At 52.3% G+C, this 25,139-nt stretch overlaps 1 protein-coding gene across 8 annotated transcripts in view; it reads left to right on the plus strand.

The window, feature by feature from the left end:
- Positions 1 to 25,139, plus strand: part of DLG3 (discs large MAGUK scaffold protein 3) — a 78,479-nt gene that overhangs the window by 6,047 nt on the left and 47,293 nt on the right. For 4 of the 8 annotated variants that reach the window (XM_084813515.1, XM_084813511.1, XM_084813514.1 and 1 more), the window contains 2 exons: positions 351 to 502; positions 2,735 to 2,872. The exons of 2 other annotated variants lie outside the window; for them this stretch is intronic. In XM_084813515.1, coding sequence (XP_084669641.1) covers positions 351 to 502; positions 2,735 to 2,872 — 290 coding nt within the window. Of the gene's footprint in view, positions 1 to 350; positions 503 to 2,734; positions 2,873 to 15,749; positions 16,290 to 25,139 lie in introns of those variants that run through there. 2 more of the 8 variants (XM_084813517.1, XM_084813512.1) reach the window with 2 other exon arrangements.

The following is a 25,139-nucleotide window of genomic DNA, read 5'->3' on the forward strand; positions in this document are numbered from 1 at the left end:
TTTTATTGCTGATCTCCAAGGCAGGGGCAGGCAACTTGTGGCCCTCCAGATTCTTGGCCTACAACTCCCATCAGCCCTAGCCAGCATAGCCAATGGCAAGGAATGGTGGGAGTTGTAGGCCAGAAAATCTGGAGGGCCACAAGTTGCCCTTGTGGGTAAACCTCGCCAGGCTAACCGCCAGCTCTAGGGGCCATTGGCGCACATTCCAGGTGTGGCGTCCTGTACAGCTCAAGTCGTGTGTGTTCTGCAGGTGGGCTCTTTGGCCAGGCGCATGGCATGAAAGGGGCTCTCTAGGCTGCGAGGGCCACTCTGGGCCCTTCCCCACGGGTGTCTCCCGGCCTGTCTTTCAGATATCCAGGAATGCTATGAGTTGAATCTGCTCTCTGCCTGCGAGCAGGATGGGACAGTGGATCTGGAGCCTGGCAGTCTGTCCAAGAGCCAGGAGGAAGGGAGCGCAAGGTGCTATCTGGAAAGCCATGGCCGTAACGGGCGGTCCCTGCAGGTGAGGGGTGGGCTGCTTCTGGGGTCACCTTCAGGTTCCTCCACCCTGCTCCAAGTTGAACGGCTATGTGGGCAGTGGATTTGCTATCTGAACAAGGCGCTCCCAGCAACTGCGTCCTGCCCTTTCTCTCTCCACCTCCCAGTTGGGCACTGCAGTCATGTCCTCTGTTGTTCATGGCCCAATTTGCCACTTACTTTGTGTTGTGCTTGGCCTAATAATAATAATGCTGCAGAGTGATCTGGGAACTAGTGTTCTTTATTCCTGGGCTTATATCTGAACCTTTACTCCCCAAGATCCAGGACTTCCTGGAGGAAGACACCCTCAGCAGGCGGGGTGGCCATTGTCTCCTGTAACACTATGCTTTCTTCCCCCTTTGCTTTTGGCTGTTGGACTGGCTTGCTCATAAGCTGGTAACAAAGGGGAATGCTGCAAGTGAAACCCTCTTCCCACTTGCACTGCATCAATCTGGGGAAGTGTAAGAGACTGGTTTTCTAGACATGAGATGGCCCACTCTGGAAAAGCTGGAGAAATATTGCTTCTGTGTCTTGCCCAGAAACCCTGATGCTGGCACCCACTTGCCAACTCCTGGGGAGACTTTAATGCCACCTCAACCTGCATCAAACACATTTCCTGGGAAAAGACAGCTATGTTCCTCCCCCACCCCTCCTCCCCACAAGAGAGTTGCACGTGGTCAGATAGAGGCTCATTTTTGTCTCTATGTGCACGTGTTTTGCAGGTTGGTTCTGCTTCCAGCACCTGCAGAGCTTCTTTAAGAAAAAAGGAGCAGGGGGAAATGCCTTTGTATTCCCACCTGAAAGCATCTTGTCTGTCTCCAGCCAGAGAGCTGTTTGCTGTTTGGTCGCTGGAGGGCACTGGAAGCAACTCTGGCTTGTTGTTCCTAATGATGCTCAGGCCACGCTGAAGCTGCTTGCCTGCCTCCTCTCTCATCAAAGGCTGTTCACATAGCCTGGCTCATGGCGAGTCCCCAGAACAGCAGCCTGAAAACTGCTGCTGCTGCTTGTCCCCACGTTTCTAGTAGATCTACTTATCCACAAGAGCCATGCCTTTCTCCCCAGTCTATGTGCAGGAATGTGGAATCTGCTCCCATTCTTGGCTGGTGACGTACATTCCTGAACAGTCTTGGCTGTCCTGCTGAACCAGGGGTCAGACTGTAATTAGTGAAATATTTGTTTATTATTTCCCACCCCCCAGCCCTTTTCTTTTAATTGGGGGTCTCATTGTATTACTTATGTGGCTGTCTTCCCTTTTGTTGCCTGTATTTTCAACTATATTTTGAAATTTCATGTCATTACACTATTATCACCTGCGAGGGTGTGTGTACCTGTGCCCACACTGAGACCAGCACCCTTTTTATCCTGGCCTTAAGGCTACATAAGCCGTTTTGGTTTTGTCTGGCCTAGGCATTGAATGAAGTAGTTAGTATCCTAAGAATCTCAATATTTATTTTTTTTAATTAAGAAAACAAGTTTCTTGTCCTCATGGCACCAATAGGCCTTAATGAATATTGGCATCATCTGGTGAAATTTCTAGACGCAGAGAGAAGTTCAGCAGTGATCCCCCTGGGCAAGATTTTCAGTGCCCTTCCTTGGGATCTCCAGGAGCAGAATAAATAATGCAAACTCATTAGGAAATATATGCACATTTGCAGCCCAATCCAACGCATGTTCATTTGGAAACCGGTCCTGCTGAATTCACTAGAACTTAATCCCAGGTAAGTGTGCACAAGATTGCAGCCTTAGGCAGGTTTAAGAATCTGGCTTTTCTTAGTGCTTTTTAATATTACAGTCCTGCTTACATGGTATACGCAATCAAATTGGTAAAAGGTTGGATTCTGCCTCCCCCCACAACACTCCCTTGCCCCATCAGGGCAGCCATATGGGTCTGCTGGGGATTGTGCGAATGCAGTTGTGTGTGTGTGATTCCAGCTTCCTTAATGCAGAGCATGGGGGCGTGTGCTCTTGTGTGCTCAGCACGCGTGTGGTTCCTTGCCTGTGGTGAATCCACAGCTTAGGCCGGAGCCGTTCCTGTTGCTTGCGTCCTTGAAGAGCCCGACTCCCCCGAGTCTGTGACAGCTGCTGGCGTGACGTGGGGGCAGTGAGAGCCCACGGGCGAGTCATGATACGTGTTCCTTTCTGCGGCAGAAGCTGCTTCCCTCACCATGGTTTCTGGGCTGCTTCCTGTGCCTACGTCGTGCTGTTTTGTACATTTCAGGAGAAGCAACAGGGACCAGCAGCTTGGACCCCAGACCCGGGGCAAGCACCGCGGCTGGTGCGAGTGACTGAGACCAGGATTGAGTTGCCGGTGCATGTGTGCAGCGTGGTGGTGGGCGTCTGCAGCTCCTTGCCCAAGGTGAGAGTCCTGGCCATGCTGGGATAGAACAGGGTGTGAAGCATGGAGAGGGTCACAGGTTCAGTCCCTGGAGTCCATTTAAAAAGGGTCAGGAAAAAAGGTCAGTGGAGGCTGGTGGCTCCGATGTCAGTGGGGCAGTGAATCCGCTCCAGGTTTCGGTCAGAACCAGCCAGAACTCTAAAGGAACTACCCACAGTGCTCCTTGGATAGCTCCCTTAGAGTTCTGACTGAAACCCGGGGCAGGTTCACCGCCCCACTGACATCGGAGCCGCCAGCCTCTGCTGGAACAGGTGGAGGGATAGGTCTCTGCTCTGGACCCAGGAGAGCTGCTGCCTGTCAGTAGACAGTCTGGGGCTAGACAAGGGATGTTGAACCTTAAGCCCACAGGCCACATCTGGCCTACCTGGGGTCCCCAGATGCTTATGCCCCGCCTGCTTTCCCCCACCCTCTGATTGCTGGTGTTCTCCCAGCTCTTGCAGTTTTTCTTCTATTCTACAACTTTGAAATGTTGTATATTTTCTTCCATTCTACAACTCTAAGCTCTCTCCAAAGGCTTAGAGACTGGCAGGAAGAGCTTTAAGCTAAATCATGCTGGTATTTTGGGTGGTTTTGCCCCCATCCCTTTGCCCCACCCCCTTTGCCTTGGCCCTGCCCACCACTGGAAAGCAGCCTCTGAGAACTTCTCTGAAACTGGATGTGGCCCCCAGGCTGAAAGAGATTTGACACCCCTGGGCTAGATGGATAAATATAATGGGCCTCCTGCATTTTGGAGATAGAGGGGGAAGGCAGTGCCTTGTCTTGGGGGTCATGCTTGAGGTGATGTGTGCTGCTTGTGCAAAATCACTCTTGCACTGGGACTTTTGCCCCTGTTAGACCCATCCTTGGACTAGCGTAACCTGTGGGGATAGGGTCTGTCTTTGACTGAGTATGTTAGTGATAATTCAGTTGCTTAGTAGCACAACCGAGCACGGCTCGTGGGAAACGTTATCATTTGCAACCCTACCTAAAGTGAATGGAGACAGTGCAAAATGCAGGCTGCCATTTCGGAGCCTTGTGCGGGAGATGGTCCGGATGGTTCCAAGTTGCGGTGTCTTCTCTTGTTCTTCCTGGTCACGTGTTATCTTTGGGACGGGGGGCTTGAAACTGGGGCGCATCCACATGCCTCTCATTTCTGTGGAGATGCAGTTGAGCCCAAGCCCCCCTCCCCCTAGGACAGACCTCTGCATAGTAATGTCCTGCTTTTCTCCTGTGCCTGTGGTTGTTGCGAGAGCACCTCTGCAACATACAATGTGCAGTCTGAAACTCTGGGTACCTATGGGGAGGATGCTGTGGTTTCTCATTTCTGGGGTCAGTGGGGGTTGCCCCCTAATCAGCTTGTAACTGCTGGGAATAGGTCTCAATCATTACAGTGCAAAGGACGCATCTTAAGAAGCAAAACTTGCGTGCATGCGCTCTCGCTCTCTCTGAAAGATGGGACACCACAGCAGAAGGTGTACCTGTAGTCCCTGAGAGCTCCTCCACACTGGATTTGGCCCTCAGGCTAAAAGAGGTTGGACAGCCCTGAGCTAGGTAGACAAAGAGGCCAACTTATAATGAGCTTCCTATGTTTCAGGGGTTATCTCGGGACCAGTGAAATCATGGACAATGTCTCCATGACATAAGGAAATGGCTGCAGTAACAGATAAGAGACTGTAACTGCAGAGGTGGTACTGAATCATGGATCTGCAAGCTTCAGAGACTTCCTTGGGCTTTAACAGAACAGTCTTATGCTGGACCAGGCAAAGGGGCCAGCTAGCTGGCCCACTTTCTCCAGCAGTGGCCAACTAGGTAGGGGTGTGTCTGTGTCTAGCTCTTTATATCATCTATACAGATACACATACACCTAGCATTACTGAAACCAACAACAGCAGCAGCATAAACCCAATTCTAGGGACCAGCAGCATGAAAAGCATTTCTAAACCGGACTGCCTCAAAGGTCTTCCAAAAGCCCCCACCCCTAGCAATTAGCAGTCATGGGCTTTCTGGAGTTAGCTATGAAGATGGCAGCCCCGCAAATGTAATGGAAACCCACAAAAGATGCAGTAGTCTTTATTCCGTATGTGCCAATGCCCCTGGTGAGTTTCAAGCACAAAAAAGTCTTCACCAGGAAGTAACATTTACTGGTGAGCTACAGTGCAAAGCACTTTGCTGACAGCTCAAAGGTCACTTTGTGGACTTATGTGCCCTGGTTAATAGCCGATGATAGACTTCTCATCCCCTCCCATGAATTTGACTAACCCCTTTTTTTTTAAGAAGCCCTCTCGGCTCTGAAGCCGCCTCTTCTGTTGTAGCAAATTCCGTGCGTTAGCGTGTTGTATGAAGTAGTATATTCTTTTGCCCAGCTGGAGCCCTGACCTCAGCCATTGTGCTGTGTTTGAACTTGTCGTCGGGTAGGGTGCTTGTGCAGGACAGGTCCGGGGAGAAAAGCCCATCCTAAGCACAGGACCTCATTCCAAACTGGGTTGTTGGTGTCTCTTCCAGAACGGAGGGGTGAGTGTGAGGCATGACACTGTTCAGTTGTCACAGCTAGGTGGAAAACATGTGCCTTGTTCCTCTGACCACCTAGCTTGGTTTCAGATCAGGGATGTCGGGAGGGCCTGGAGCTTGGTGGTAGATAGAGATGGGAGAACGAGCGATGTTCCAATTAAGCAAGGTTCTCTGTTTTCTGCCTCAGTCCTCATCTCGTCTTGGCCTTGCTCCCAAACGCAAGCATCTTTTTGTCCAGAACAGGAAAAGTTCACAATTTGAAGCATGCAAATTGAGCACTTTTCCAAGCACTCACTCCAAATGCTCATCCCCGCCCCCCGTAGGTTAAAGAGTGAAAATATGTTTTTGGGGGGTGCATTTTTGGAAGCGTGCACTTATGCAAGTGCGCATTTTTGAACAGGAGCATCGGCTTGGGAAATTGCCCCCAAATTCTGAGAATTACACCCCTGCCCATGTTCAGGATTGCAAAAGGGATGTTCATGTGATTTGCGAACAGGAATGAAACCCTCGTACGTTCCTAGTGGTAGAGCCTGTGCTGTGCATGCTGAAGGTCCCAGGTTCAATCCTGACATCTCCCGTTCAAAAAGGGAGCACGGAACAGATGATGGGGAAGACGTTTCTCTCTGTCTGAGGCCCTGGAGAGCAGCCACCAGTCAGAGAACAAACACCAGCCTCGACGGATAAATAGACTGACCTCCAATAAGGCAGTTCCTGTGTTGCTTTGGAGAAGCGAGAGGGGACCGGCCTTGTTTTGTGGGGTGGGGAGGACTGGGTTGTGTAAATTAGCTTAGGTATCCTTGGGTGGAGGCGGCGGGGGACTGGTTCTCAGTGGATCCCCACAGCTTTGCTGATTCACGTGGGCTCCTTTCCCCTCCTGACATGTTCCTGCTGGTGCCTAGCAACCCAGCTGCTGTCTGTATTGAGCCAGGAGACAGACTGCAACTAGGCCCAATCTGTGTGCCTGGCCTGGAGTAGTCGGAGTTGTGTGGTGGGGAGGGCATGTTTGGGACCTGGGGCCTAGGAGTCCCGCGTGGGTCCCAGGTAAAAACCCCACGCCACCCACACCGTACCAGCAGCTGGGTGGTTATCTCTGCCCCGGCTGAGTCGGTCGAGCGACAGGAACTGGGGAAGGAGCTGTGAGCTCTGTGCTGAAGGATGTGGCAGTGGCCGTCTTTCTGGGATGGAGGAGAGGCTGCTGTCTCTTGTCTGTGTGCCTGGGGGCAGGGTGGTGTAGGGGTTAGAGTAGTGGACTAGAACTGGGGGGACCCAGCCACTAGTCCCCACCCAGCCATGCGGCTCACTGGGGGACTTTGGGCCAGTCACTGATTCTCAGCTGAACCTCCTTCACAGGGTTGTTGTGGGGATAAAGTGGAGAGGACGACGGCCATGTAAACCACCTTGGGCTCCTTGGAGGAAAGGCAGGATAGAAATAGCAAATAATAAAATAATAACTTGTCCCCAAGAAAACGAGGCTTAAGGATGTGGTTGTCTAATCTCTCCTGTGTTTCTTGGCACCCCATGAGCTTACCAGTGAGCCCCAGGCTAATGGCAGCAGGGAGCCAGTCCAGGCCAGCAGCCTTGTGCCCGGCAGCTCTTGTGTCAGGAACAGGTGGGGGGGTCCCTGTGATCACTTCTTGGGTCACCTCTGCCCCCAGGTGGGTAAACGGGAGCGTGAGAGCTGAGCTCTGCACATGGCTGACGTGGAAATGCAGTGCAGCCAAAGTGGCCCTGAAATGTATTTGTAGTCCTGCTGTCCTGGTTGCCTGTGGACGATTATGGGGTAACTGGTTAATTGTGTTGGTTTATCCTGCAGGCACTAGCCATGGGGAACAGGGACCCACACAAGGGGGCGTCCATGGAAATCTGGTTAGCTTTGCCATTGCTTTTGCCCAGCACTGGATTTACTGTTATGCTAAGATGTCCATAGGAAGGGGCCAGAGCCAAAAAGGGGCTGCAGCTTTGGGCTTCATTGTCTTGGGGTTTCCTCCACATAGTGCAGGAATTTACTGCAAAAATACTTCACTTCTGACAATCAGCTGAGTATTGCATAGGGCAAGCTGAGAATTCCCTGGAGGTGCTCTCCCACACTACCAAGATGGAACAGGTAAGTCCTGCAGAGGTCAACCTTTAGGCAGTCTGAGAGGAGCAGTTTGGTGGAAATCTTAAAGTGAGCAGTGCAAAAAAAAGTCAAAACCCACATAGCTTCTACCTCTAGGCTGTCAGACCTTGCCTGTGATTCTCTCTAAGAGCTTAGCCAGTGGAGGGCAGTTGATAATGTGTTCAACTAGGTTAGGGGAGACCTCTGGCCAACCCCCAGCCAACATTGGACCGGTCACTTATCTCTTAGCCTAACAGGTTGGTTGTCAGGATAAAAAGGGAGGGTGCGGAACCGTCCATAGGCCTTGAGCTCTCAGAGGAAAGGTAGAATACATATTTAAAAGTGAAAGGTTGGGAGACATCAGCCAAACTGTCTGAAAGAAGCAGTTTGTGAAGACAGAGCTGACTGGAAGCTTGTTGAGCTTTTGTGGGGGGTGTCTACAGTGATGTCCTTGCTGCCTGTGAAAATTCATACTCTCAGGAATGAGATCTGCTTAACTTTGGCTTCCTCCAAGCGGTGCTCTCTAGACATGTTGGACTACAACTCCCGTAATCCCCAGCCAGCACAGCCAGTGGCCTTGTGGGTGGGCGTGATGGAAGATGGAGTCTAACACATCTGGAGAGCACCAGCTTAGGGGAAGTCTGGTCTAGCCCGTGCAGCAATGATTCTTTCAGGAGATACGCCATATTTGATGCATCTCTCCTTGGAGACTGAGCCCCACACACATTTTCTTGAGAGTCGGTCCCACTGGCTTGAGTGGGCCTTCCCATCTCCGTCTGGGCTGTGTGTGAGCGAGTGTCTCCCGGGTGGTTTGCAAACTTCTACACAAATGCAACTTTCACCTATGACACACAGCTGGTAGTTGGAAGTGAAATACTTTGGCCCTACCTGGGGCTGCTGCTAAGCTCTTGGACTAGTAGAGAAGGAGTTCAATACTAGCCCAGGAAGTTCTCTGCTCAGAGAGCGTCTTTGCTGTTTTATGCCATCCAGACACAGGGTCTGGCCCAAGATGTCTGCCACCTGATCAGCCAAAGGAAGGACTTCAGCCTTTTTTATTTTATTTATTTCATTTCTAAACCAATAGCCGAAGCTGTCTGGGTGGTTCACAAAAATTAAAACCTCAGAGTGTAGCATAAAACAATAGAAAATATGAAAGCTTAAAACCACAATATAACAGTACAACCAGAATAAAACCTAGCAGCAATGCAGAGATTTAAAATACAAATTTAAAACACCAGAGCGAAAAGATTAGGAGGCTAAAATGCTAAAATACTGGGAGAATAAAAAGGACTTCACCTGATGCCAGAAGGAGTATGGCATAGGCGCCAAGCAAACCTCTCTAGGGAGCTTATTCCACAGCTGGGGTGCCACAGCAGAAAAGGCCCTCTTCCTGGTAACCACCTGCCTCACTTCCTTTTTTGTAGCTCAGCTATTGTGATGAGCTTAATACTTGATGTATGACATGAAAGTCCTTGAACAGGACAAGATGTGGTGGGAGGGAGAGAGGGGAGCTTTGCATATAGAAGGGAGGAGCTGCAGGGCACCAGGTTGGGGCAGCATCTCTGGCTGATGACAGGTGAGCTGTGGGTCAGGAATATGGTTCCCTGAGTCCTTTAATTCTTCCTCCACAAATCTCTCTCCTTCCCTGTCCCCTCTTATTGCACAAGAGGAACAGAGAGCTTGCAGCTGCAGAGTTAAAATTAAACTGGTAGAGATGAGAAGCTTGGCCTAGAGCCTTCCCTCCCCTCCACACCAGTGCCTCTCTGTGACATCTCCTTCTACCCACCCCCTTGTATTACAGTCTTTGCTTCCTCAGCTGGGCAGGATGGGAGAAATTTCCAAAAGTCCTTGATTAAATCCGTCAAAGAGGACTCTTAAAATAACAGCCGGGCCATCACAGGCTAGGCGAAGAAGGAGCTTTCTTTTGTGGATCAGCAACTGAGGAGGAAATGGAAGGTAGGTAGGATCACCTTTTACAGTAGACAGGCAAACCATGGATACTGGTCCACAGTCCTGGCTGGCTCTGCCCTCCGTGGTGGCCACTGGATGGCCTATCAGCTCAGTTCAGTTGTATGTCTATGTGGTGCAAAGGAGGCATCACTTTAGGAGCAATTGCTGTTCCTGGAGCTTTACTATAATTATTTCCTTGCCAGTCTAGCAGGAGCCCAGCGCCTGGGAGTGGCTATTCTGAGGCTGGCTTGGTTTCTGGTGCCTGCTTAAAAACTGCAGAGTTGTGAGTTCGAGTTGCACTCTGCTACTCCCTTGTCTACACGCATATCCACATCTTTCAGAGGGGCAGACAAATTTGTTGTTTTTGCTGTGACAGACCAAGGGTGCTTCCAGACAGAGGGACCTTAGCCCTTATGGTCAGAAGGCCTCATGCAACTATTCTGTCTTTTCTAGGTTAATGGATTATCTGCTCTAAGAGAAAAGATGAAAGAAGTGGTGGGAACAGTGGGAGGGCTATGAGTGGAAGATGGCAATGTCTGGACCCCACATAACATTCCATGAATGAGGCAGGGAGACAGTGCCATGAAAGCCTCATCTGGAAGCACCCCGGGGGTCTGGCGGCACCTTAAAGGCTAAACAGTTTTATTGGAACATAAGCTTTGACGGGCCAGAGGCCACTTCAGTCAGCAGATGCCGTCGTGGGTCTAATGTAGTGAATTGTCATCCACAAGTGCTTATGCCACAATAAATCTGTTTAGTCTTTAAGGTACCACAACACTCTTTGTGGCTGTGTTTGTACGTGTGTATCGGCTGACATGCTCAGGCAGAATTGCCACTGTAATCTCCCCCCTGGCTGCTCTCATGGAATGTTTGCCCTTGTGCATCCACATGGCATGTTTGGGATTGTGTACTGGTCTCGGGTCTGGGTGTCTGAGCTGCTTCTGGTGGTGAACGCGCCTATTGTGACAGGCTTGTTAGCTGCTAGCCTGAATGGAGGGTCTGAAGTGCCCTCTGCCCCGTACCCATGGCAGAGCTGGGGAAAAAGCCACGCTGTCTTTTCCTGGTAGCAATGGCATAGGATTTTTTTGGCAAGCAGTAGAAAAACCTGAAAATGGTTTCTAGGTCCTCGGCGCCTTTAAGAGCCCTTGGCTGCTGCAATTCCAGTTCACCAGCTGATTGGCTAGGAAGTGAGTGGGCAGGGAGGGGGAGAGAGCAGCCATTCAGAAATCTGTTGCATTACCTCCCTTCCTTAAAGGCGACTGAGCAGGGGGTGGCTGGGGGAACAGCATGGTTCTCCCTGTCCCCTTCCCCTCTCAGCCTGGCTGCTTCACCAGAGGCCTGTGTGACATTGCCGGTCCGGCCTTGCTGCCCTGAAGTCCAGCCAGCAGATCATCAGAGGGAGTTCAGGGTCTGGGGGATTCCCAGAGGTGAAGGACCAGTCCCAGCTGACAGGCCTGGGGGATGGGTGAGGACAGGCCCTGCCTCGAAGCCTCAACCCCTTTATGCTGCAGCAGACCCATAGTTCTTGTCCTGTGGCTGGCAAGGGATGTGAAGTTGTAACAGTCGCATTACATGAACATCGGTGTGTGTATGTGTGTCTATGCACCTGTGTGCAGAAGTATGTTTTTGCCACCCCTTGGTTTGCAGGCTGGCTCCTTGACCCCCAAATAGTTGTAATTTAAAAGGGAGGAGGGACTGAGGTCTCTCTCTGTCTCTGTCTCTCTCCCCCTGTCTCTCTCCCCTAACCATCCCTGTTGTGGCCCCATGTGTTTTGGAAGGGAACAGAAAGGCAACAGGTCCTTGTTTGGGAGTATGACCTCAAACAGGAGTCTGTTGCTTTCCTGTTCAATACCTCAGCCATCAGAGGCAGGTTTAGTGGGGATGTGAGAGAGGGCCTTCTTGGTGGTTGCTCCCGGACTGGAGTTTCCTTCTGAGGCAGGTTCAGTTGGCTTCTTCTCTGCTGTCCTTCTGCTGGCATGCAAATACATTTTTATTCAAGCAGGGCTTTGGCATATAAGCTGGTCTGTTGGGTTAGGTGCTGTTTTTATTCTTTCATTACTGTGTTTTCAACTGAGTTTTTAATGTATTTTATTATGATTGTTTTAATTATGTTTTTATCTTAAATTTTGGCTTTTATTGTTGTTAGCTGCCTTGCGTGCCATTTCCTGGTAGAAAGGCTGGGTATAAATTAAATGAATAAATATATGTATTTATTTAATTTACAGAATACATTTATATACCGCTTACCATATTAAAAGCATCTCTAAGTGGAATAAATAAATATGATTTGGAGGCCAGGTCACCGGCCTCCTTTCTCCGCCCAGGTTGCATTCCTCCTGTCCTTTGCGGTTCCTAATTACCCAGTATTCCATGACTGCAGTGCATTCAGGCAGAGATGACCAAGTGCGGAAGTGGAGTGGGGCTGTAGATTTCCAGCATCCATCTGCTTGGAGCAGGGGACACCCTGGTTCACCAAAAGTTACAGTAACGGTCTCCAGGACTGTTCCACCCAACAAGTATCGAGAATGCTCTCCAGGGGTCTTCAGGACAGGTTAACCTACAACCCAACTGCAGATCAGCTGATGGGAGCCTGAAGGCTGGGTATCAGCCACAGACTGCTGGCTGATACTCTCATGGTGCTGATGTGGTTGTAGTGATTATAACAGGGGTGGGCCAAAGGGGCTGCAGCTCAACCAGAGGGGCTGTAGCTGAGTGGTAGAGTCCCTGCTTGGCATGCAGAAGGTCCCAGATTCGATCCCTGGCAGCATCTCCAGGTAGGGCTGGAAAAACCCCTGCCTGAAACTCTGGAGAGCCTCTGCTGCCAGTCAGTGTTGACAATTCTGTGCTAGATGGACCAAGGGTCTGACTTGGTTTAAGGCAGCTTCTGATGTTGCTATGTGGTGCTCCAGATATTGTTGGACTCTAACTCCCATTATCCCTCACTGTTGTGCTGCCTGGGGCTGATGGGAGTTGCAGTCCAACAACTTCTGGAGAACCACAAGTTGCCCTTGGTTTGAGTGTCAGTCCAGGACTTGGAAGACCCAGGTTCAAATCCTCACTCAGCTGTGAAACTCCCTGGGTGATCTTGAGCCAGTCACTCCCAGCCTAGACACCTTGCAGGGCTGTTGTAAGGATAAAACAGGAGAGTGGAGGCTGTTCCCCACTCTGAGTTTCTCAGGGAAAGGTCAGGATAAAAAGGTCACGATTTTGCCCTTACCTCAAATTCCACCTTTGCTCAGTGACTTGGCTGTAGAGAAGACACGATGTTGGCGTTTCCTGAGGCTGCTTCTCTGGAGTGAGTGTTGTGTGCTATGTTTATTTCTCCTTTCTGGGGCTTCTGTAACCCCCACCCCCAGCACAGTACGTGGCAGCTCTTCTTTAACATATGACCTGCACCAGTAGCCTATGCACCAAGCGAAACCTGTTACATCCTGGGGGAAATATTTATCTCTGGCTCTGTACAGGTGAAGGAAGGGGAACAACCTAAATGGGCAGAGATTACTAGCTTCCCCCTCCCTGAACAGATGCCTGAGTAAAACCAGGTGTCTTAACGCAGCTGTCTTACCATTTTCTCAGTGTGGGTCTTGCAGTTGATGTGAGTGGGAAGGTGTGGGGTAGAAAATGTGGTTGGAAGGAAGGCCTTGTGAGGGTCCTAGCTGATGCCCTGGAAATTGAGTTGTCTTTTCACAGTTTCTCCCCTTCCCCTCTCAAGGGTAAAGAACACACATTATTCTATCAAGGGGGCAGTGCCAAAAATGCCAGCCTGTTTTCCCTTAAAGCTCTTACTGCCAGAACGTGCGCCTTAGGAGAGGCATCTCAACCTTTTAAAATGGGGGGGAAACTGTACAAAAGCTGGGAAACCACCAAACGGTGGAGAATTGGTGTTTGTGGGGAAGGGCTGCGGGAAAGGACATAAGAACATAAGAGCTGTGCTGCATCAGACTAAGGTCCATCTAGTCCAGCATTTTGTTCACACAGTGGCCAACCAGCTGCCCATGGGAAACCCGCAAGCAAGACGTGAGTGCCACAACACCCTCCTGCCCATGTTCCCCAGCAACTGGTGTACAGAGGTGCACTGCCTCTGATCCTGGAGGTCACATTAGCCATCAGGACTAGGAGCCATTGATAGCCTTCTCCTCCTCCAGGAATTTGTCCAACCCCCTTTTCAAGCCATCCAGGTTGGTGGCCATCACTACGTTTTGTGGTAGCGAATTCCATAGTTTATGCCCTGTGTGAAGGAAGTGCTTCCTTTTATCTGTCCTAAATCTCCCACCAGTCAGCTTCATAGGAGGACCCCTTTGGGAGGTATTTTGAGAGAGGGAGAAACATGTGTCCCTATCCACCTTCTCCAACCACGCATAATTTTGTACACCTCTATCACATCTCCCCTTACCCGCCTTTTCTCCAAGCTGAACAATCCCAGCTGTTGTTACCTTTCCTCATAGGGGAGATGCTTCAGCCCCTTGTTCATTTTTGTTGCCCTTTTCTGCACTTTTTCCAGCTCTACAATATCTTGTTTTAGGTGTGGTGACCAGAACTGTACACAGTATTTTAAGTGCAGTTGCACCACCATCGATTTGTATAGGGACAGTATGTTATTGGGAGTTTTATTCTCAGTTCCCATTCTAATTATGCCTAACATGGAGTTTGCCTTTTTCACAGTAGCTGCACACTGGGTTGACATATTCATCGAGCTGTCCACCACAACCCCAAGATCTCTTTTTTGGTCGGGCACTGCTAGGTCAGATCCGATCAGGTTATACTTGAAGTTAGGATTTTTTGCCCCAGCGTGCATCACTTTACACTTGCTTACATTGAGCCGCATTTGCCATTTGGATGCCCATTTTCCCAGTTTGGAGAGATCCTTTTGGAGCTCTTCACAATCCCTTTTTGTTTTTACTACCCTAAATAATTTGGTGTCATCCGCACACTTGGCCACTTCACTGCTCACTCCTAATTCCAGATCATGTATGAACAGGTTGAAAAGCAAGGGGGGATGGCTACCTGAGAAATCCTGGAGTGCCAGACTGAGAGCCCAGGAGGCGTGGGTGTGATCCCTGGGTCTGAGGTTCCCCACCTCTGCCTTAAAAAGAGAATAATTACCTATTTTCTTTTTGAGGAATGTGAAATATTTTTCAAACCCTGTCTCTGCTTCAGTGAACTTGTTTTGTTTGTTTATTGTTGCATTTTGAATGGGTTGGTATTGACTGTGATGGAGTGAAATAAGACAAGTGGAGAGATTGGAGAAGGAAGCAGATGCAAGTCAGAATTGAGGAAAGCCCTGAAGCCTGGCAAACAAGGGCTGGACCGGAGGACCTGTCCACCCCCTCCCCCAGTGATGACCCAGAGAGCAGCAGGTGATGAGGGCGCTGCGGAAGCAGAAGCAAGCTCCATTTTATTTCTGTAGTTTTGATGGTGCTGTGATTTAAGTGAGTTTAAAATGCAAAACTGCACATGCTCAGAAATGGATGGATGGATAGACAGACAGACAGGGTTGACAGGGTTGTTCTAACATCAGGAATGTAGAAGTGTTTTGAAAGCATGGGATAGCAGTTGGAGGGAGGGAAAGAAATGTTAGTTGTGTGCTAATGTGGCCATCTGAAGAGGGTCCCCAAAGGGGTTTAAACTGACCCGGCTGCACCACGGCTGGCAGGGTTAGAAATGGGGGTACTTTGGAGTTGTGCCAGGCATGGGGTGGGGTGCCCTGTCTGTTCAGCCTTTGCCCTGGCTGCAACGTGCTGGGCATGGGTCTGTTGGTGCAAAAGTTGGCATCCTGAGAAGCCAACCAGGGAAGCCCAGGTTCAAATCCTCCCATCGCTGTGGGTGGGCAAGGCCCCGTCTCTCAGCCTGTCCTTCCTCACAGCTGGTTCTGAGGATGAGGCGGGGAGGGCGTGCGTGGGGGGAGCCCCGGGAGAGGGGGAGGGATCGGCCTGCCCGCTCGCCTCTGCGCCTTTAAGGGCCGCCTGCTTAGCATTCTCGCCGCCGCTGCCTCCGCCGCTGCCCTGCGCGCGGATTGGCTGCGGCGCGGAGAGACGGGCGGCTGGAGCGAGCGATGCGCGCTCGCCTCCTCCCCCGGCCGGCCAGGGACCGCGAGCAGCCCGGCGTCCTCCTCCGGCCCTGGAGGTGAGGAGCCGCCCCCGCCTCCCCCGCGCGCCTCCTCGCCGGGGCAGAGGGTCGCCCGGCCGGCAGCCCACCCATGCGGCAGCAGCGGCGGCGGCGGCGCGGGGGGCGGCGGCGCCTGCTCCGGTGAGCCCCCTCCCCCCGCAGCTTGGCAGGGCTCGCGCGGCTGGGCGATGCGGCGCTGGTGCCGCGAGGATGCGCTGAGCGCGGCGGCGGCGCGGCGCCTTCGGAGGTAACCGGGCTCTGCTCGCTCGCCCCAGCCGCGCGCGGAGGAGGGCGGCGGCGGCGGCGGCGCTCGCCCTCTCGCAGCCTGCCATTGTTCCTGGCTGCGCGCGGGCGGGCGCGGCGGCGGCGAAGATGCACAAGCACCACCACTGCTGCCGCTGCCCGGAATGCTACGAGGTGACGCGCATGGCGGCCCTGCGGCGCATGGAGCCCCCCAGCTACGGCGAGTGGCAGCAGCACGAGCAGTACGGCTACGGGGGCTACGGCTCGCAGACGCTGCCTTCGCAGGCGGGCGGCGGCGGGGGCGCCGCCACCCCCGCCGCCAGGAGCAAGGGCAAGCTCATCCCCACCTCCCGCGACAACGCGCCCCCCGCGCCCCCCAAGCAGGGCCAGGTCAAGAGCTGCGGCGCGGGCGGCGGCGGCACCCCCAAGATGAACGGCAGCAGCCCCGGCTGGTGGCCCGAGTGCACCTGCTCGAACCGCGACTGGTATGAACAGGTGGGTGCTGCTTCCCAGGACGGGGGGGGGGGGCAGGGCGACGCCTGCCAGGCCCTCTCGGAGGGCTTTCCCTCTCGGGTCTCCGTGGCTCGGAAGGCCAGGCTGCGCTCACTCTCGGTGCGGGGGGGAGGCTTGGCAGCGGCCACCAGGGCTAGGCGCGGAGCCTTCCCCTCCCTCGTGGCAAGATGCCCAGTGGGCTGCCTCTGCGCACCTCTGGCAGCAGCTGGTGGAGAGGGCATCTCTTGCCGCTGCTCTCCTTGGTGCGCTCTTAGGGTAGAAGCTCATTGGGCGCCTTGCTCCTGGCCTTGTGGACCGGCCGGGAAGCCCTCCCCCCAAGTCTCCCCTTGGCTGGGCCAGCTGAGAAAATGGATGGAGCCTGCATGTGAGGCAATAAAATGGAGTCTGGGCCCATCCACCACCTTGCCTGAGCGTGCCACGTTCCGGCTGCCACCTCCCACTTGAGACTGCCTTGCGTTGCACCTCCTTGCCACCCTCGGAGCGGTTTGGGATGTGCCACGGTGAGCAGATGGGCCGGGCAGATGCGCCCCTGGCAACCCATCTCCCCAACTTGTTTGCTTTCCCTCACAATCCAGAGCCTGTGTTTGAGCCGCTGCCTCCCCCCACTGCTTCCTCCACCCTTTTTGCCCCTTGACTGCGGGTTTGAGCCAGGTACCAGGAGGAGGACACTGGAGCAGCGTGGGGGGTGGGGGTGGGTCTAGCTTCCTCCACCCCTATTGGTGTCAGATGGATGTCAGGATGTCCAAATATCCCTCCCAAGATGGCAGTGACAAGATTGGGGGGGGGGGCTGGGGAGAGAGGGAGAGAACAGCTCCTCTCTGGGTTCTGCTGTCCAACAGGGCAGTGCTAGTCTGAAGAGGTAGCCATGTATGAAGGAAGGCAAGAGGAGAGCAAGGGAGCTTTTATTGTCTCTTGGCAGCTGCCTGGTCACCTCGGAGCAGGGCAAAGGGAGCTGGCTGCTTTCAAGGGACGTGGCCCCACATCCTCGGCCTGAGTGAGGCCAGCTAGCCAGCCAGCGGGGCACACGAAGTGCGAGGCTGTGCCTGCAGGATGCGCCATGTGAGGCTGTGTGCGCCTGTGCATGTGCTAGATGGACCAGGGAGGGCAGAATTGCGCACAGGGGTGTTGTGAGTGTAGCGCTACTTTGCTGCCTCAGACAAGGAAGGAACCAGAGCCAAGGTGCATCCGTTCTCTCTCTCTGCCCCTGCCAGGCTGACAGCCAGTGGGGAGCAAAGCCTGGGGGTGGTGGATGGCATTACCTGTGATGGCTTGCCAAGTGTCAGCAGTGTGTGCACGACTTTGGGGGTGTCAGCCCCTCTTAGGCAAAGGGGTGGGTGGAGCTTTGCCAACCCTCGTTGCCCCCTCTCACTACACGTGCGCAGGAGTGTGCGCGCCTGACGGAGGGACATTTCCCGGCTGTGATCTGCTTGCCCTCGCCTGCTGGGAGCCTCTGACACAGAGCCAGAGCTCCCACAGTTTCCCCTTGTGCACAGCGCAAAAGCCAAGCGTACACGCTGGTGCCCCCACCCCTCCCCAGCTGCTCCGAGGAGGGGGGACCTCTGTACTTCACCTCCCTTCATCACCCTGGTGACTACGTGGCTCTCTACCCACCCCCCTCTTTCTTCTCTTCTTGGCCTTCCTCGCCTGTGGTTTGCAGTGTTCTTTAGGGCTGAGGCATGTGAGCTTCAGGAGGTCTAGTGCATGCTCTGGAGAGGCAGAAGGCCTTGCTCTAAAAAGACAGGGCGGCTGTGCTAAGGCTTACCTGCCCCCAGGCCCACATACGGCCCAATCAGTGTTGCTTTTAGCAAGGCTGATTCGACATCCGGTCCTGCAGTGAGCTCAGCTGGGCAGGGGAAACGTCCGTCCTGTTCTGGAGTGTTGCACTTAAGCACTCTTCCCCTTGCTCCTGCCCACCCTTTTCCAGGAAAATCCTGCAAGCAGGAGAGCCAGATTCTGCAAGCAGAATAGATCCCCACAGTGCGTGCAAAAGAGCAGCCACCGTGGCCCCTCCTGCCTGTCCCAGGCCTGGGGTAGGAGGGTGCTGGTTTGTTGTTGCTAGGGCACAAATGAACACGTACTTCCCCCACAGCCATGGGCCCAACCTGGAAGGGTGCCTAGGTGGCATGACAGAAAGAGTTGCAAAGACCTAAAGGAGAGGCACAAAGGGATCATGGGGTGGATGCAAACCTGAGTGTGTGTGGGGAGGGTCTGCTCCGCGCTCCTGCCTTGGATGTGGCTTTTGGGATGGTGCATTCAAGTCTGGCGGTCTAGGCTGTGCCTGATGGGCTTTTGTTTTGTCCGGTTCATGTGCGTATTTGAGAGGGGGCATCAGTAGCGGGCAGCCACAGAAGGTCAGGGGCTGGATAGCAGTGAAAGACAACCAGCTCCCCAGTTACATCCATAAGGATGTCTGCTGGGAGGACTCCCAAGCGGTGGGCTCAGAGCAGCCACAGGATGTTCTGGTGGGCTTGCCTCAGGTTCCCACCCCTCCCAGCACCACCTCGAGTCTCTCCTGAAAGGCTGCTTTCTGCCAGGAAATCATGGCCTAGGGCAGCCTTCCCTAACCGGTAGACTCCCAGATGTGTGGCTGGGCCATGCTGGGAGTTGTAGTCCCACACATCTGGGGGGCACCAGGTTGCGAAAGACTGGCCTAAACACTTTGGAGATGGGCCGTGGCTCAGCAGTAGAGTCTCTGCTTTGCGAGCACAAGGTCCTAGGTTCATTACCCAGCAGCATCTCCAGGTAGGGCTGGGAAAACTGCCAGAAACCCTGGAAAGCCATTGCTGCCAGTCAGCACTGCCAGTCTTGGGCTAGATGGACCCAGGGTCTGGCTGTCTCTATGGCAGCTTCCTATGTTGATTTTCTTTACCTGGCCAAGAAGACAACATGGATAGAGTCACTGCAGAGTCACTATGTAGCAGGGCACTTCTTATGTTGGGGGGAGGGGGCTGTGCCAATTCACACTTGCCAATGTATTGAAATGTATGTACAGTGTCTAATGCCTATTGCTTTGCTTCAAGACAACATTTAGAAATGGAGCCCGCCAGCTGGTATCTCCAGTTAGCAAGTCCTTAAAACCTCAGCCTGGCTGGTATCAAAAGGAGTTAGGGGCTGTCCTGGGTCGCAGGCCTCCCTCAGTAGGTTCCAAACAGGCCCCTTGTCATTGAGAGCAGAGAGGACATCTAGGTTGCAAGAGGCAGTTGCCCAAGATGGGGGCGGTGGGGGCGGAGAAGAGCCGTCTTCCTTGTTGCACCCGTTGTGTGAAACTGTGTGGGGTGTGTTGAGGTGTGTGTGGGAAGCTTAGCACTGGTTGACCTGATTCTCCAGCTGCGAAGCAGAGCAAAGAGGAGCCCTGGCAAGTGGGGAGGGGAGGGGGAGGCGGGTGTCTCTGGACCTCTGACAGTGACTGGCCTCTGAGGTTGCTTGAGGCAAAAGGAGTGGGTGGCAAGGGAAGAAGAAATGTGACATCGGGACACTGGGGGGACGGGGTGTGTGGGAGCATCAGGGGATGGGGAAAGCATCCGGGATTTCTGGGACAAAGATGTGGTGCTGCCTGTTGCAGGGGCGGCCGGCGAGTGGGCAGCGTGTGAAGCGGTGGGGGTGCTGGTTCCTGGGGCTGGGATCCTTGCCTGTGGAAGGTTACTGTGGGGCTGGGAACGAGAGAGAGCCCAGTGAGAGGATGGGCACAGAGGAGCTGGAGGTGGGGAGGTTGGCCTGGTGAGGTTGCTATGGCTACTCGCGTTCTATTCAGGAGAGGAATTGAGTTCCATCCTGGTGCTGGAAGGTGGAGGCGGAGGAGTAGTTCTCTGAGGAGTGTGCGGCAGTAGGGGGGTGGGGGGAGAGGTGTGGGGAGGAGGGAGCAGAGTCCGAAGGCGGGCTGGTGGGAGGCTGGGCTTCCTGGCTGGCATGGGCGCAAGAAGCCAACTGGGGGACACCGGCAGCTTGGGTGGCATGGACGGAGGAGGCCTTGCAGCAGCCCTGCCTGGCACAGGGAATGCCCCTGCTGCTGCTGCTGCTGCTGCTGCTGCCTCTCTCTCTCTCTCTCTCTCTCTCTGGGAGGCTCCAGCCTGTCGTGTGCCAGGCAGGGTGTCTGCCACAATGAGTTTGCTCTGGCAACTGCTGTGACTCAGAGAGAATGGAAACCCACCCCAGCCCAGCAGCCTCCTGGCAGCTATTTTAAGCCATTTCAGTTCAGCATCGACAACCAGCCTCAGGCCGCCCCTCTGTCACCTTGGAACACCTGAGCATCCTCCAGCCACAGCCCCTCGCTTCACATCCTCCTTTTCTGGTTGCTCTGGAGGAGATCCAGCTGCCCGTGTTTCCCGTAGGCCAGATTTGCCTCTCTTGCCTTTCCCACTCCTTGGGGGTAGGGGCAGCTTGGCGTCCCATGGGGCCCTTCCTGTTGGGTCCCACCTCCCTGCCACTTATACCAAGCCTCAGCAGAATTCTATCTTAAGCGTTGTCTTTTACTGTTAGCTACCTTGGGTGCCATTTTTTTTTTTGTAGAAAGGTGGGGTATAAAATAAACAACCCCCCCCCCACTAATTTTTGGTAGAATGGCTTCTTCTGTCCTCTGTGTTGCCCTCTGTTAGCCATCACTTTCCACTCCTCTGGCTAAGTAAGGCCTGATTTTTTTCCCAAGAGGCTGGCTGACGAACAGTATGCTCATTTCTCAATGCCACACAGACTTTGTTCAGCACCTCTGCTCACCCCCAAATGGGTGCATTGTACCTGCACCCTCCAACCACAATTTGCTCTCTGTACTATCTGTGTGACAACAGCAGCTTTGGCTACCTCCACCTCTCTGCTCTGTGGCTGCCCCTCGGTCACCTGGCAAGGGCTACCTTGCACAGAGCCTTATGGGAACAGACACCTCTCAGTGCCCTCATGTAGCCCCTTCTGGCTGTAGCCGTGGGATCTGATATTCTTCAAACGCTCTTCCTGCAAATTGGGCAGGGGCTGGTTCATGGGGAAATGCCCTTCCAGAAGCCCTCAGAGGCCCACTGGCAATCTGGCTCCAGTTTGTCTCCTCAAGTGTTCACTGCCTATCTCTGAGCTTTGGGCCAAGGCTGCCCCATCCTTGGAGAGCATGGCCGGCACTTCCCAAAGCACAAAAGTGGCCACCAGAATGCCTGGGGAAGATTGGAGCCTTTTTAGGGTTAATAATTTCCACAGCACTTTAGGAGGGGCCATGGCTCAGTGGTAGACCGTGTGCTTTGCATGCAGACAGTCACAGGTTCAATCCTTGGCATTTCCAGGTAGGGCTGGAAATATTCCTGCCTGAAACCTTGGGAGTTGCTGCTGCCAGTCCGTGTTAACAGTCCTGGGCTAGATGGACCCAGGGTCTGACTCAGTCTAAGGCAGCCACTGATGTTCTACTATGTTGGTGTGTGGTTATTAAAATGCTTATATTGCTATGCTAATCTTTGAAACATCCATGGGAGACAGAGTAGCAGTGAATTATTCCTTTTTAACTGATGGAAGGTCTTAAGGCAGTAGCCAAAGGTAATTTCATTGGAGTAGGGGTAGGATTTGAACCCAGGCCTTCAGATTCTAGTCCAGACCTCCATCCACAGGCTCAGCTATACAAGAGCCTTGGCAAAATTTCCTCAGCTGAGCTTCCATGGACTGCCAAATCTTTTTATCTGTGTTCTGTACTTAGAAAAGGTTAGGCCCTTTATAAGATGATGGTGATAATAATATTGAACGCAAGTCCTCTGTGGCTTTGCTCTGGTTGCTGCAGTAGCTTGGTGGGCAGTGGGGCAGCTTGGGGGTTGGGAGAGCTGTAGCCATCTGAGCTGTAGTTAAATCACCACCAATTCTCCTCTTTTCTCTCTGTTGTTTGTATTCCTGCTTGTTCAGTGGTCCCAGTCAGTGGATGCTGGTGGCCCTGATTTCAGCAGGGCAATGAATTTACTCCGTGTTTCAGTCAGAACCAATCAGAACTCTAAAGGAGCTATCCAGGGTCACACCTTGGATAGCTCCTTTACAGTTCTGACTGTAACACGGAGAGGATTCACCACCCACTGACATCAGAGCCACCAGCATCCACTGGTCTGAGTTTTCTGGGTGAAATGCTTATACTGATAGAGTTTACCCATGATGGTTGCTCCTTTCAACTGCTGAAAGTATTGCTGTTTGGAGTTTGAACTAGGGGATTTTTTCCACACCCACGTGGGGCTTGATTGAAGTCAGAGAGTTTCTTCACTCCTGTTCTTGTGCCTACTTTCCCAGCATGGGCTCCAGGTGGAAAAAGTGGGGGCTGGAGGGAGCAATGCTATGTTCTAAGGACTCCAGAAGTTGGTTTACCTGGATTAGCTATTCTGTACTGGACTTGATCCTGATGTGTTCAGTAGTTCCCCGCCCCCTTAACAATAATTGTAGATATTTTGAATACTGCCAGAGAGCAATCCTTAATCTTCTTTTCTTGAGATAAATGTGGCCAATTTTATTTATTTATTTGTTTTTATTTATCAAATTTCTTAATCGCCCATCTGGTCGGTCACCCGGCCACTCTGGGCGATGTACAGCAATACAACAGTTTAAAACAATACAATTCTACATTAAAACATATTTCTAAAAATACCCTAACCCACCCCAAATGCCTGCCTGAACAACCACGTTTTTAATGCATGGTGGAAGCTCATTAAAGAGGGGGCATGGTGTAGTTCCCTAGGGAGGGAGTTCCACAGAGTAGGAGCCACCAATTCCATTAGGGGGTGTGCGCATGTGTGTTCATGCACATGCTCTCAACATGGTTTCCTTATTCAGAACCTTCTCCAGCATATGTCTACCCTGGCTGGATGGAGCTTCAATGCCTGTCCTAGCCAGTGCTGCACAGAGCTGCATTATATCCTCCTGTGCCTTGCTTGGGTTACTTCTCCTCCCCCCCCCCATTTTTGTGTTTATCCCACCCTTCCTCTAAGGAGCTCAAGGTGGTTATATGGTTCTTTCCACCCCCCATCCTGTATTTTGTCTTCACAATGACCTGTGAGGTAGGTTAAGCTGAGAGTAGTGACAGGCCCAAGGTCACCCAGTGAGTTTCCTGGCTGAGTGGGTCTTTGAACCTCAGTCTCCCCAGCTTTAGTATGAGACTCTGATGACTAATTTTACTCATTTGTTTGTTTTTGCATTTATACCCTGGCTCTCAAATATCCAAGGTGCTTATAACTGAGAATTTAAAAAATTTCACCACAGTGGCTGTTTGTTTGTGACTCATTTGGTGATGTTTGCTTTTTTGAATGTTGTCAACAGAGCCATTTTTCCCTTTGTGAAGCCTCTAGAGCTTTCTCAGAGATGTTAAGAATCTTGCCAGTGAGTAGTGTACACTTTAGGTTTCTTCTCTGGCAGGTTGAATTTCTCAGGGCTGCTTTTGTAAACTGGGAGTCTCGAGGCGATGCTGTTTCTATGTTCTGTACAGGTCTTAGCTCAGCCTTACCCAACCTGGTGCCCTCCAGTTGTGCTGGAATACAACTCCCAAAATCACCCAGCCAGCAGCGTGGTTGGGGAAGGCTGTCCTAGCATAGTGTATGTGCTTCATCAATAAGAAAAAGTAACTCCTTGTTCCTTGCAGTCTAGTTCTCCAGTAGGTGACGGTCATTTCAAAATAGTATGCCTGTCTTGTAAAGCGGGTCTCTTTGTGGTGTTTACGTTGCTCTATCCTCCTCCTCAACAAAAATATTGTACGCCGGCCTTGATGTTGTTGTTGTTGTTCAGTCGTGTCCGACTCTTTGTGACCCCATGGACCATAGCACGCCAGGCCTTCCTGTCCTGCGCTCTCTCCCGGAGTGTGCTCAAGTTCATATTCATTGCATCGGTGATGCTATCTAGCCATCTCATCCTCTGCCGTCCCCTTCTCCTTTTGCCTTCAGTCTTTCCCAGCATCAAGGTCTTTTCCAGAGAGTTTTCTGTTCTCATTAGGTGGCCAAAATATTTGAGCTTCAGCTTCAGTATCTGTCCTTCCAATGAGCACTCAGGGTTGATTTCCTTTAGGATGGACTGATTGGACCTCCTTGCAGTCCAGGGGACTCGTAAGAGTCTTCTCCAGCACCACAGTTCAAAAGCATCAATTCTTCGGCGCTCAGCCTTCCTTATAGTCCAGCTCTGACAGCCATACGTTACTACTGGGAAAACCATAGCTTTGATTAGACGGACCTTTGTTGGCAAGGTGATGTCTCTGCTTCTTACTATGCTGTCTAGGTTTGCCATAGCTTTCCTCCCAAGGAGCAAGCGTCTTTTAATGTCATGGCTACAGTCACCGTCTGCGGTGATCTTGGAGCCCAAGAAAGTAAAATCTGTCACTGCTTCCATTTCTTCCCCTTCTATATGCCAGGAAGTGATGGGGCCAGATGCCATGATCTTCGTTTTTTTAATGTTGAGTTTCAAACCAGCTTTTGCACTCTACTCTTTCACCCTCAACAAGAGGCTCTTGAGATCCTCTTCGCTTTCTGCCATTAGGGTGGTATCGTCTGCATATCGGAGGTTGTTGATAATTCTCCCGGCAATCTTAATTCTGACCTGTGATTCATCCAGCCCGGCATTTCTCATGATGTACTCTGCATATAAGTTAAATAAGCAGGGCGACAATATGCAGCCTTGTCGTACTCCTTTCCCAATTTGGAACCAATTGGTTGTTCCATGTCTGGTTCTTACTGTTGCTTCTTGACCCTCGTACAGGTTTCTCAGGAGGCAGGTAAGGTGGTCTGGTACTCCCATCACTTTAAGAATTTGCCACAGTTTGTTGTGATCCACACAATCAAAGGCTTTAGCGTAGTCAATGAAGCAGAAATAGATGTTTTTCTGGAATTCTCTTGCTTTCTCCATGATGCAGCG

The sequence above is a fragment of the Heloderma suspectum genome, chromosome 9, assembly GCF_057233095.1.
Source record: "Heloderma suspectum isolate Gila_16-S chromosome 9, 16-S_ref, whole genome shotgun sequence".
NCBI lineage: Eukaryota > Metazoa > Chordata > Lepidosauria > Squamata > Helodermatidae > Heloderma > Heloderma suspectum.